General features: G+C 33.3%; 2 protein-coding genes and 1 long non-coding RNA gene across 3 annotated transcripts; 1 reads left to right on the forward strand and 2 right to left on the reverse strand.

The window, feature by feature from the left end:
* Window positions 1-135: 135 nt before the first annotated feature.
* Window positions 136-6,495, reverse strand: LOC124445303 (TBC1 domain family member 23-like). Its single transcript, XM_046996012.1, has 18 exons — window positions 6,427-6,495; window positions 6,225-6,333; window positions 5,587-5,692; window positions 4,929-5,127; window positions 4,720-4,856; window positions 4,359-4,473; window positions 3,996-4,039; window positions 3,813-3,916; window positions 3,514-3,624; window positions 3,008-3,103; window positions 2,493-2,663; window positions 2,208-2,250; window positions 2,044-2,132; window positions 1,914-1,955; window positions 1,745-1,833; window positions 1,294-1,388; window positions 1,053-1,188; window positions 136-689 (listed from the first exon to the last, which is right to left on the reverse strand). The coding sequence occupies exons 1-18, from the start codon at window positions 6,486-6,488 to the stop codon at window positions 431-433; spliced, it is 2,007 nt and encodes a 668-aa protein (XP_046851968.1). The 5' UTR covers window positions 6,489-6,495; the 3' UTR covers window positions 136-430.
* A 1,358-nt stretch (window positions 6,496-7,853) lies between these two features.
* LOC124445301 (balbiani ring protein 3-like) lies at window positions 7,854-10,980 on the forward strand. Its single transcript, XM_046996010.1, has 6 exons — window positions 7,854-7,996; window positions 8,692-8,742; window positions 8,944-9,033; window positions 9,167-9,254; window positions 9,922-10,304; window positions 10,499-10,980. The coding sequence occupies exons 1-6, from the start codon at window positions 7,916-7,918 to the stop codon at window positions 10,733-10,735; spliced, it is 930 nt and encodes a 309-aa protein (XP_046851966.1). The 5' UTR covers window positions 7,854-7,915; the 3' UTR covers window positions 10,736-10,980.
* Window positions 10,981-11,157: 177 nt separating this feature from the next.
* Window positions 11,158-13,254, reverse strand: LOC124445304. The gene is made up of 2 exons (XR_006948111.1): window positions 12,757-13,254; window positions 11,158-11,472 (listed from the first exon to the last, which is right to left on the reverse strand). It is a non-coding gene; the product is annotated as an uncharacterized LOC124445304 (long non-coding RNA).
* Between the last annotated feature and the right edge of the window lie 290 nt (window positions 13,255-13,544).

Raw genomic sequence — 13,544 nt, forward strand, 5'->3', positions numbered from 1 at the left:
TTATCGATTATCATACTCCACTACGTATACAGCTCAGTGGACCAACTTTAGAATTTACTAAATTTAATAATTGGTGGTATTGCTAAGACGAAAAAAATAAAAAACTAGGGCATTGAAAAATAGCCCAACGAAGAATTAAATAGAGGAAACAATGACGCAAAATACTTTGTTTACCATTATGATTGAAAATTATATTTACAATTTTATCATATACGAATTTTTCATTTAGGCTTTTTTTTAATACGACGCCTTTATGTGTCTGGAATGTTCACACACTGTTCTTAGAGTGGAATAGAGATACTGGTTTTATATTTAAGTACTTTTTTTATCGACACAACGAATGAGAGATGGAAATTTATCTAATAGATTAATGCGTGTAACAATATTATTAATACATATTGAATTAAGTTAAATTATTTTTACAAACATTCTACTCCCCACCAAATGATTTAATCAAAAGGTCTTTAAGTTTTTTAATCGGTTTCTGTGCATTAGGAATGATAAATTTTGCCTTTCGGTTTCTTTCTTCACTTTCGCCTATAGTAAATGTGATAATTTCAGGTCTTTTCTTCTTCGACGTTATTTTGGAAATATCTTTAAGATAATCACGTGATCTTATTGTAGCCCATCCTTGTCTTGATGTAGTGGATCGCAGGACAAACATCAACGACTCCGTAATTAAAATATGACTAAGAAAAACAAAGTTTGAGATAAAAAAACTTGGAAACAACATAAACATCTAAAAGACTGAGACGCTACGTTCCCAACTGACAACTCCAGTTCATAACATGCAGTCTTCAACATAACTAAGTACAAAGATTACCGAAATTTCTCAATCATATTCATTTCCTAATGATTAGTTTCCTAGAGTGCGCTTAAAGCTTTTATCTTGGAGACAACGACATGGGAAAATTTTGTGCCACAACTGTCATTTTCTCTTTAACACAAACAAATATCTTATTTTCATCCGTAGCAGTTTTAATACGAACATTTCTAGTGTTTGTCTCGTGTCAGAAGAACTTAAAGTTCAATACAGCAACTTGAATACAAACCATTCATAAAGACGTCCAGCATTAGATATCTCTTTACAAGGAATAACTTGAACAGCATCTTTCCTTTTTAGCCATGTTTTTAGATTCACAGATTCATATTTCTTATCATCTTCTGAACTGGATGTATTGACGCCATCTGATGGGAGAAAGGCAATGGTAAACACTAGTTTGTGAAACTATTGATGGATGGAGTTAAATTTCTACTCATTTTCAAACATCATTTTGTTTCCAAAATGCAAACCTTTATCATCATCGTCATCGTCATCATCTTCTATACTAAACACAGGTTTCGTGTTTCGGTAACGCTTTCCAGTTCTATCATTACTGCTCACATGTCTAAACACAACAAAATTTATTAATCCATAAAAACTAAAACGACATGAAATACCATCAACCGACAGCAATACACAATACACAATAAAGTTTCTTTAATATCGAAAAACAGAATATAATTTAGGACAGGACGACTTAATCCCTGATTTTCTGATATAGTGTCAAAATGGCGATTCACAGCGCCCCAAAAAGGAAATTCAAAGAATTCAATAAATAATGGGCTAAGTCAATTAATCGGCTATTTCTGATATAATCGACCGTCATCGGAAAAAAGTTTTCTATTGGTGCCAAGCTCAACATAAAATGTTAATTAGAGAGTCTTTTTGTTGGTTAAATATTTCAAATTCTAATTTACTAACCTTACTTCACTGTGAGGTTCTGACAGCCAAGTTGAAAACTTTTGACTAACACTTGTCTTTGCCGAGGATAACATCCCCACTAAACTAGCCTATATGTAAGTAATGATTGTAAAATCCTGAAATCATAGGTGAACATGGGTATGTAGAAGGATAATCAAGTATGACCTACCCCTGGGCTAGGATCTCCTTTGCGGCTAACACTTTTTTCACTCTGAAAACACAACCAAGATGATTTTCATGCAAAACACATTGAAAAAAATCTTCAACAAACTTTGTAATGAATTTGATATAAAAGTGACCTCATTGGTTGTTGACGCGTTTGGTGAAGAAACAATGCACGAGGAAGACACGTGATCAATCAAACCATTATTAATCATATCATGAAGAGCTAAATAAAATCATCATAAAGACACTGTCTTTGATTGTCAGGATAACTAAACAATTTTCAACAATTTAACAATACCTTTATATCCACCTTTTGCAAGGCTAATGTACTTTGTCTTTTTCTAAAGATAATTATTGAAATATTTAAGAATTATGTACGTATTTTCTACGGTTTGTTTCGTTGCCATTAATTTATAAAGATTATTCAAGAATCAATAGATTCATTATTTACCTCAACAGTACATGATGTACATATTTATCTTTCGAAGTACATAGTTATCTCATGATGTACATTTTTACCAATTTATACATTAAAGTTATGGATTCCAACAATCTAATTTGATGCAACTTTCATCGGGTTTACCTGAAGAAAATTTGCTACGACCATATTGACATATAGATCTTTCTCTTCTATTCCAGATCCAATAAAACATAGATGTTCACCTCCTGCAACAGAACCCGCTGCGACAGACTGTTTCTGGGTTGCAAACAATGCAACAATAGTCGTCTCGAAGTCAGATGGTGCTTGAAGCATCTGACAACATGAAAACGGGGGATTTAGTGAAATGCGAAGTACATAGTTGATCTTCCTCTTCAGCTTGTTAAAAAATCTCAAAAAAAATTTGGTCTGCTTCTTATTGATATCAAAAACAAGCAAAAAAGATTTTTGATACAAAAAATGGATTACTTTTTGCATGATAAAAAGAGATGTTTGATCAGTTTTGCTTTGAAAGTCTGGATAATAAACGGTCAAGGTCCAATAATATTGCATGACATGAAAAATAAACAAGACAATTCAGGTGATAAACCGCAGTGTCGATTAATTTGTACGACAAAATGATAAGTACGTAGAAATGTACTTAAAGAGAAGATTCTTACTAAGTCGACATCAAGATGAAAAGCCGTCGATAAATGTCCGTTGTTGTACTGTTCTGATGGTCGACAGTCCACCACAAAATATCGAATTTCGTCACTCTAAATTAAAAGGAACGACAAAAACATAATAATTAACTAAATACAACTGTAAGCTATCTATGAATAATTTGAAAGCTGACAATTCTTCATGCTTCATCACCGTAAATCAATAATTCCCGCGTTAGAGACACTTATCTACGGTTGATTACATGATTCCGTCAAACTATCCAAAATTAGTCAAACAATAGAACAAATCTGCCACTTTTCTCTTTTAAATTGTGTTTCTACCATTAAACGGTTATCACTAAACTTTAAATACTTAGAGATCGCTTAGATAGCAATCTGGTAGAAGTGTAGACGGGACCTAAAAGGTGATTAAAGGATGCAATCCTCTCCATGGTCATGAAACATGGCTGGTGAACTTTAAAGTAGAGTTTAATAAATACATACAAGTTACAAATGCAACAAACCTGATTTTTATGCGATTGTAGAAGTTCTTCAATTGACACAGGTAGACATAACGCTTGACAGACATTGTGGGCATTGACAGTTTTAATCCCGAACAATTGACCATAATATTGCTGTCAAAACAAAAGTGAATAATGATTTGGCTTCAAACATTATACAGAAGTCAGATGGCATTAAAATTTACATGTGTTGAACATAAGTTACTTTCAATATAATGTCACGTTTTGAAACTTTGATGCTTTGTCATGCCAAGAAAAAAAATGACTATAAATCAACGGATGAGATTATGTAAACTTCATACTTTTCTAAATGATTGTGGTGTTCTTGCAGCATAATAACGAGCCAATAAACAAAAATCTTCAACATCTTCTGCAGCCATCTGTGATGGAAACTCAGAGATGGAATCTGTAATGAAAAGAGAATATCCAAAACTAAATAGTTTCACAAAACTGCAATTACTTTAGGTTTTTCCCTGCCAATATACCTAAAACATCAGATCTGCTTACTCCAGTATTCATGATGTCCTCTCTAAAGAGAAAATTACATGGCCATGTTACACATTAACTACACATAAATTGAACTTTAAATATACACATAGTCCGATGTTGAATTTGTAATAAATTCGAAATTTTACTGTTAAGACAAAAATCTTTTTGTTTGTTTCTAAAATATTGACTTAAATATGGACCTTTTATTCGGGAGTATGTTTCATAAATATAGATATATTGCTAAACTAACAAATGCATGAAATAAAATTTCAATGGTCAAGTAATTTGCATTCAGCATTATACTCTCATAAAATATACAATTCACATTGCCTTGAGCAAAACCATTGATGATAGATAACCTTGAATTTATAACGATGACCAAAGCAAGAAAGAAAACCATAAATGGATCATCTTCCAGTAAATAAATATCCCACATTGACTTCACAACAGGAGCCGAACAAGTTGCCAAAGAGACTCAAACTGAGGAGAGAAAGGAAAACACAAAATGTCCTTTCAAGAAAAGATATGGTTAGTATTTATTCTGTCTTAATGGATTTGTTTGTCATTTTAAATTCACAGATAATGTTCTAATGATAAAATAAAAAAAATTATTATTATGATTTAGTATGTTTGAATCTAGTGATACTCACAGAATTTTATCAAAGCTACACAACAATGGCTTTTAATACAAATCTAATTCATAAACATAACAAGAAGAGCACAACTTCCTTACCCATTTTTGGGCATATTGATCAGGAAACAATTTCTTAGAATCCAATACTGAACACAACTCTGGATCATGGTATTGAAGTAATAGACGAAAAAGATGAAATGGCTTTCCTTCACTGTGACATTCCCTTGCAAATGAAAGGTAAAAAGTCAATATAGCATAATTCTTAACTTTAATAAAAACTATTTTCAAAAACTACCTTGGAATGAATTTTGAATGCATTGCATAAAATAAATTATAAATATCTTGAGGTGGTAGACTAAGTGACATAAAAGGAATAAGCATTTCTATCCATCCATTATGGGACTTGTATCTTTCATTTCTTGTTTTACAGTAAAGTGTAATTATTCTCTCCAAGTTATCCGCAGCTTGCTCTGAGATATCCTCACCAAGGGAACCTGGTAGGATAAAATTTTAAATCACAACAACTTTGCAAAAAACCGTTGTATCAAAGTGAAAAGACTTAAGCCCAACAACATTGGTAGATGTAGATTGGCCCAGGTTTGGGTAGTCTAGGTTTGAGTTGTCTGACTTTCAACATCTTTAGCGGCAGTCATCTTCAGAGTCTGGAGTACATCATGCAAACCTTAGAGGTTTGAAGTAAATGTTGGGTTTGCATGACGTACGTAAGTCAATGACTGCACTAACCTGGATATTCTACATCCACAAACTCAAGATTTTATGCCCTCCCTGGAAAAAAGGGAAAATGAAAATTATTTTCATTACATATAGAGCAAGCTTTCAAGCTGGAAAGGCAAGGTGAATGGACATATACATGTGTTAAATCAAAAGAAAAAGTTTAATTTTGAATTCATTGCCATAACCTAAGATGAACTAGGTTTTTAAACAAATACAACCTGCAAATGCTTGGCAATCTTTCTTTATACTTGGTTGTTCAGCTGTGTTCAGTTTTTCATCCCATAGTTGAAGTGGATCAGGTTTATCGCAAACATTCAAACATATCTAGTTATGACAAAATGGTGACATTGTTTATAGCACAACCATCAATTATCATGTTAGAATATGGTATATATACAGCAGCAATAATGATGGATTATTTTTTATGAATAGACAGGGGCATAGGTACCAAAGGGTGTTAAACTCTATTTTGAGTATCATGCAAAATTAGAGAAGTTGAAATTTAAAGAAGCAAATCTTGAGATGAAATAAAAATTCCATCACTATTACTCACAAGTCATAAGATATTTAATCATGTACTTAAACCAACGACACTAAATTTGTATGTAATACAAAAGCAGCAATGTTTAGGGTAGTTATAATCATGACAACTTGCATAATTTCATAACTTGTATGATCATGACAACTAGCATAATTCCCAAACTTTGTACATACGTACATATAAAGTGATATAGTCTTCAACACAACATAGTCTAATTTAAATGATAAATACGTGATGGATAACCATACGTGTTTTTGTGTAAAATAGTCATAAAACTAAAAAATTCTTCAGAATATAAATCGCACATAATCAAACCTGCCAAACACGTGCTCTGCATTCGCTAGGAATTTCATGACCTTGACAAATTTCTCTTAATCGTATGATATCTGTCTGTTTTGAAAGAGCATCTACCAAATCTGAACGCCTAGGAACCAAACGAAATATGTCATAAAGTAAACGTTTTTCGTGTTGAAATGAATAAAGGATAAAACATTAAACGATCCAAAGATAAACCCACCATTTCAATTCACTCGGATCACTATTATCATCTTGTTTGTTAGAATCCTCCAAGACCTCCATTTTGATATGTACTTATGACGTCATAACAGGACACGTTAACGAAAACGGTTTGTCGATCGGGAAACGTGGAGGTAACGAAGGTAGACTGGACTAGACATCGAGTGAACGGAGTTAGACCATGAGTCAACATGAAATAAAAGCTTTCGTGTGTTGTTAGACAAACATCTGACAGTTACCAAAACCAAGATAGTAAAAAAGTTAAACTCCGTCAAATCCCAAGCATACCAGTAAAGAAAATCACTCGGGTCAAAAGAGACATTTTTAGTGGTTTAATAGTCTGTCTATCTATGTTCGGTTTCGTATATAACACTTGGTTCTGTAACTTCTGTTAACTTTGTAGATAATTATTGATATGTCAACATAGTTTGAAGGCAAGTCACGCAAAATAAATACAATAAAGTCAATATAGTGTAATACAATGTTTTAGAAATATGTGTTAATATTTGTCTCCTTTGTATAAGTTTGGTCTGTAAAATTTCTGTAATCATTGGAATTCTGTAAGTTCATAAATATTCTCAATTTAGACAATACTAATGAGCAATTAAAGAATCTAATTCATTTCATTGTATTCTTTATATAGAGAACAGGAGTGAAATTTACCATTGATGGTAATGAGCTATATTATGTTCCATTTTGACCTCTTTGAACCTTAATTTCCTCTTTGACCACGTTCAAATAATTGTATGCTTAGGTCCAATACATGTCGCTCATTGTCTTTTACAAAAACTCAGGCTTAATTTAATGAAAATCTAATTTTTAGTGGTATGTTACCAAATACGGTTTTCTTGAGAGTTTGAGAATTGAAAAAAGCATCCAAAGTATTTCTCTATTCCCATGCAAATAAAAACATCCTTTTATTGTGTTACAGCATGGGTCTCCAAACTTCGGCCAGCAGGCCAGATGCGGCCCGTTGGGCCTCTCAATCCGGCCCGCAGATACACTTAAGAAAGCCAATTTCACCACTCACATTGAGAAAACTGAACAGAAAACTGAGACCCCTGTGTTACAGGAACGGGTGTTGCTTGCTCATTGTGTGAGTCATGCGTCACTCAAACATCCTGATTCAAAGTGATTGATGTGAAGGTGACGTTTCTTGCTGAACCGAAACGTAAAAAATATTAGCGTCTTGCATGCAATTTTTGGGGATTATCAAAAAACATTTGTACAAGCAAACTCAGCATTCTACAAAAAACCAGTTTATGATAATACTTGACCACAATGGCGGCAACAGTTATAAAAAGTCTTTGTACTCTTTTGTCGATAGGTTTTTTCCCTGTTAATTATCACAGCAAAAAACTGAATAATTACCACACGGTCCAATAGCTACAAGTGTCGATGAATTTTAATAACAAAAGGTCCTGAAAAAGGTGAAGGAACTTGAACGTCTACATCATAACCATTTGAGGTTACTTGTTGTTCAAGAGAAGATGGTTCTGATAATGATGAGTTGGAAGAATAGTCTTTTGTTCACTATTTTATTTCAAGTCATCTATCATGTGTACTGTATGGTATGTTATATCTTTTGTACGAATATATGTTCTCAGAAAATATTAAATTTATTTGTGATTACGATAGTTAAAAAACTTTGCTGTCATGCATCAATTGCTATGCCATAAACTCAATATATTTCAACAAATGAGTCTTGGTCTTTGACAACGAAAATTTGATTAATTTTGCGACAAAATAGTTAGATAATGTTAATTTTAGCATACGCACGTGCTGTTGATCGCGGAAAAGGTAGGGTGAGATGGTGACTAAAAGACATTCGAATCATGTATATTGTACGAGACATTGATATATTTTACATAAAATATGCAACAAAATCATATCACCATATAGTAATTAATGTATTTGCAGATTATTTGCGTTTTTTTGTGAATTACACAATGAACAACTAATGTTCTTCATCCAATACGGGCAGCTCGTAAACTAGGAGGTCCTCAATTAGTGCATTTTATGTCTAATCATCGATACTCGATAACATAAGTTTACATCTTATTTACTATCTTACACGTGCAGCCTCATGAGACTTTGTTACCTTTGTAATACACACACCCTAACCATTCGCAACCAGTGATATGCGATATCTGATAACAGTTTACTAAATGCTTCGGCGGTTCTTGTAATCTCAGATATTTTGATGTGTGGTGTCGCCAATCTCAAGTCTTGCGATAAATGCACTCATGAGGATTGTTTGTTATAGAATGCTGACAACGACTGGTTCATCGAAGAATCTACAACTGAGGAAAGAAATGTTCGTATGTCAATTTTTGATGCAAGGGACGGGCTTAATTTTTCTTTTTCCAAACATGTTCTGCATATTGTTATTGTGAATTTTGACCTTATTTGCACATTGCATTTTCAACATTGAAACTGCAATAAAGTCGATAAAGTTTTTTAACACGCTGTTTAATGTGAAAAAAAATGTTTGAATTTTCAATATATCTGTATTTAGTTTATAAAGTTACTCAAAAACGCTCAACATGACAACAAAAAAGCAGCTCACTTGTTGAATTTGAAGAGGTCTTTACAGGCTAACGGAAAGGTATTTATTGATGGCGTTGATAAGCCATCACACAACTCTTGGCTACTTAGGGAAGTTGCCTGGTTTCTATTTGGTTAAGTCCACAACTCATTAAAAATACATAAAATATGTTAACCATGATAAACTTGTTTAGTCACTGCCGTCGACCGTATACAAAAGGATGAAAATTGAAGTTTTGAGATCTTTGAAACAAGATTATCTTCAAAAAAAACGATATTATGGTAAATGAGCAGTTTACATTGGATTCTCAAACAGTTTTAACGACAAAAATATCCTGCAGAATGAGTTTTATTATTTTAAAATTTAACAACAGATAAGTAAATGGGTATTCAATGAAATAACTTGTCGTTTTCTTGGAAAATATCTACAGTTTAATGTATTACATGGTTTGTAAGTTATTAACAGGTGATTCGATCCCCGTACAACAACGATTTTTGGAGAGTGGGGCGTCCCTTACATGAAATTAGACACGAAACAATTTAGCTCCATGCTTTTGTTTAATTAACTGATGGGTTTTTGCTGGCGTGCCAAAGTTTTAAAAATAATGAGTAATTCCCTTTGCTCTGGCAAGCATGATACAATTAAAAGAAGAAAAACGTATGAAAATAATTAATATCAAAGAGTTTCATCACTGTCGTGAGTCATCAACATAGATACTGGACATGAAACATTTAAATCTTTCAAAAGCTTTTAAAACTCCTGATGCAGTACCATGCCCATAGTAGGCGACAAATTGTTGAACATTGTTCTCTTTGACACAATATCATTTCCAAATAAAAACTGAATATTGACAAGATGACGATATTGATGGTGGGACATGTTTAAAAAATATTGGGTCAGAAAGTTGTAAAAATTCTGTTTAAGATAGAATTATTTTATTCATTTTAGATGAAGTTGTCAAGAGATCATTTCATCATGTAGAATGTCAGCCGTGGCTAATTCCTGTCGAGATCAAACCCAAGGACGAATATCATATGAACCATCCATCATTTATCGAACTTCATCGATGTTTGGGAGGATGTCGCTACAAGGCACCTTCTTTAATACATTGTGCAGTGAGTCAGCAAACCTCTGTTCAAGTAGGATACACTGAATTCAGAATTGAAAATGGTGGTGATGTTAATAAAAATCAAGTGAAAACGTTGCAAAATCATACAGATTGTGTATGTGAGTGTAGAATTCAGGAGCATCATTGTCATAAAGAGAAAGAAAGATACGATGAAAATGAATGCAAATGTGTTTGCAAAGAACTTAATTGTACACATAAACAGGTAAAAAAGGGACTTTATCACGAAAGACTATTAAACCTTCCAGCACAAAAAATTATTCTCACAAATTCCCATTGCAATTTTCCAAATCGCTTTTTTGTCACATTTCATGGGATACAAAAAAATGAAGGAGTACTAGGTTTCATTTGAAAGGCAATTTGCAAAGTTCTTGTTAATACATTTTATATTTCATGTAGGAATGGAACCAAGATGAATGTAAATGTAAATGTAAAAAAGCAAAATCATGTGGAGCAAAGGTTTGGAGTGAGAACACATGTCAATGTGAATGTGATAAGAGGGAAGAAAACAAATGTTTGAAATCAAACAAAGAAATCAATCCAGAAACTTGTAAATGTCAATGTTCACCCAAGATACAGTGTCCTCCTGGATCAACATTGAGTGAATATGACTGCAAGTGTTCAACAACAGCCTAACTTTCACGATCTACATAACTACAATTTGTTGGACAATTCTATTATAATACAGTTGTAGTGAACGATATATTACTTCGCTTTTTGCAATAGATCTTAAACTTTTACTTCGCCTTTTTTTTACTGAATATTGTATAGAAGTTTTATAAATTAAGTGAATAGATTTTAATTTTGAATTCATCAACTTTGAGCGTGTTTTGTGTAACATTGAACTAAGAATAGAAAGCGGCCGCCGCTAAGGCCCGGGATTTAACTGCGTGAATTTTCTAGCTCTAAGAGGCTGGGTCAGGGTTAGGATTGGGATGGGTTAGGGTTAGGGCTGGGATGGGTTGGGACTGGGTAAGCTTCGATCGATCAATCAATCCTTTATCGCGAATTATTTGATGAAACAAAGTATACAAAACAAATGAACTTTGCACGGCAGCTAAAAATCTTATCTTTATTTTCGTAAATCCATTATTTATCAAAGATGAAGATTTTGTTAAATAATACAAATATATGAATAGCCATTGGGTAGTTTCTTCAGACAAGATCATAAGTACTCAATACTTTTTATACAAAAACTTGATTATACCATACAGTCAAAGTAAACCTTCTCTAGTTCTGGTAAATATACGACATAAATCAAGTATATGATTTTGGCAAAACGCAAAATCGGACCGTCGTGTAGGAAACGTGCGTTCATAGCCCCTTTCAAATTCTTTTTCGTGTTTTCATCAAATTTGATAAAAATAATTCACCTAAAAAACACGACAACACGTTTTAAAAGGAAATTTAGTTACTATGACAACGAGCTTTACCATGAAAAAACCATCAAAGGCAAATTCTCAAAACGATTTTGTAAAATATGAGTTTGCACATTTCATTCGCTATAGAAATACGGAGCGACTAAGCGCAAGCCTCTTTGGAAAGTTGTTGTAATGCTTCTTTCCAGGTAATAAACACTGTTCTTAGCAACTAAATCAGTTTAAACGAGATCAAAAAATAGGTACGTTACCGTACGTAGTGGATACATATTGGATACCCTCGCACGAACACCGTTCAAATAATATATATTTAAGATAGATAAAAATATAAGAGATTTTTAGTACGAAAAAATTTAAACTTCTTCGTAACAACGAAAATAACTTCGAATGAAAAACGATAATATTCAAATACGGTTCAAAAACGGGATTTTTTGTATTTAAATTTGTCCTTTTGTTTACAAGAGTTCTTCTCGTGAAATAAATTATAATATCCAAAGATACTACAATGATTCGAACAACTTCTGCCTTTTTCTGAGTAATAATTTAAGCCAACCTTAAACATGTTTTATACATTTTTGGTTGGTTCATATCTCTCACAATGTAACTCTCTCATTCACCGTTTCAAAAGCAAATCATTCATTGGTTTCACAGCGAACAAAAATTATCTGCTTCTCTTGTATCATTTGATCTTGGAATTGAACCCAAGGCAATTTCTTTTTACAAAGAAGACATTTCATAATCACAAGTGATTCAAGGAAAGTGCCAAGTTTCTTTCAGAGATTAAGAAACAAATGCTAAAAGAACTACGACAAAACAACAAGTTGAATAGGCTATTTTCGCATCGACTGTAGCAGTGTTAAAAGACTTAGCTATGGATATTATATATAAAACGCTGTTGTCCAGGTGTTAATACAAAGCCGGCACGACATCAGAGTCGTTGCTGCTTTAGTAAAGCATAAATTCTAACACTTTTCCATGTGCAAAGTCGGTTTGATACAATGTAACAACAGCTTTCATTTTGGAACACCACCCACCGTAAAGTTTACACTGTTTGTCATGCCTTGAATATTGCCCCTACCCACAATACACTGCAAAGTTATTATGAGAACTTTGCACTAAAACTCGAAAGGAAAATAAAATTCTCTCTGCTTTGGAATTTTCTCACCAAAGCACTTTGACTAGAATATGAGATAAACATTGTGTATTAATATGAAATAAACAAGTTATTATTCTGGTATAGCCATGCATCGCTAGTGATTAAAACCATAAATTACGTACATCTTGTTTGGTTGAATAATACGACGATTTTCACGTTTCTTGAAAATTACACTGTATACGCATTTACCACATACGTAAAGATCAATAATATGGAAGCTAGTCGTCTACGGTTTGAAGTATAACCAAGTATAACATAGTTGTTAGCAATGCATGCGCACAAACTGTTAACTTTAAGGCTGAGACACACTGTCGCTGTCGCTATGTCGTTACCGCGCAGCGACGGGATTGCGCGGTTACAAAGCCGTGTCGCTGTGTCGTTTCAACACAGCCAGCGAATTCGCTGGAGCACATGAAATCGCTGTGTCGCTAGGACAAAATTTTCAAAATGGCGTCACTAGAAGAAGCACTTATAAATTCTTTTCGCGCGTATCCTGCTCTTTACGACATGTCTTTAAAAGACTATAAAGATGAAAAATTGAAGGGAAATATCTGGCAAAAGATAGCCGAAGAAATGCGTGCAATCGGTTTTGATTTCTCAGGTAAATACTCATTTCGCAAAACATGTTTTCTTATCTCACAATATTTTTTGTCACTATCGTCTGACCCAGTCAAATAAATATTTATTTTTCTCTTATTAAGCAAACGAACTAAAAGGTAAAATGAAGAATTTGCGAGACACTTATAGGCGATGCAAAAAGAAGCATGATGCAGCTATCAAATCTGGTGCTCCTGGTTCCTCAACACCAAACTGGGAGTTTTGGTCTATTATGACCTGGCTGGATGATTACGCAAAACGACGCCAGTATGTAATTTTTGAAATTACACTATGACTTTCTAATAACAATGTA

This window comes from Xenia sp. Carnegie-2017, unplaced genomic scaffold (genome assembly GCF_021976095.1).
Source record: "Xenia sp. Carnegie-2017 unplaced genomic scaffold, XeniaSp_v1 HiC_scaffold_22, whole genome shotgun sequence".
Classification (NCBI taxonomy): domain Eukaryota; kingdom Metazoa; phylum Cnidaria; class Anthozoa; order Malacalcyonacea; family Xeniidae; genus Xenia; species Xenia sp. Carnegie-2017.

Coding starts and splice junctions, on each gene's coding strand:
- LOC124445303 (XM_046996012.1), bottom strand. CDS start 6,488: ATGGAGGTCTTGGAGGATTCTAACAAACAAGATGATAATAGTGATCCG. Junction 5,693..6,224: donor GCAGAGCACGTGTTTGGCAG/GTTTGATTATGT, acceptor TGTCATAACTAG/ATATGTTTGAATGTTTGCGA. Junction 690..1,052: donor GCTGGACGTCTTTATGAATG/GTTTGTATTCAA, acceptor TGTTTTTCTTAG/TCATATTTTAATTACGGAGT.
- LOC124445301 (XM_046996010.1), top strand. CDS start 7,916: ATGGTTCTGATAATGATGAGTTGGAAGAATAGTCTTTTGTTCACTATT. Junction 8,743..8,943: donor CTACAACTGAGGAAAGAAAT/GTTCGTATGTCA, acceptor ATCTGTATTTAG/TTTATAAAGTTACTCAAAAA. Junction 9,034..9,166: donor CTTTACAGGCTAACGGAAAG/GTATTTATTGAT, acceptor AAACTTGTTTAG/TCACTGCCGTCGACCGTATA.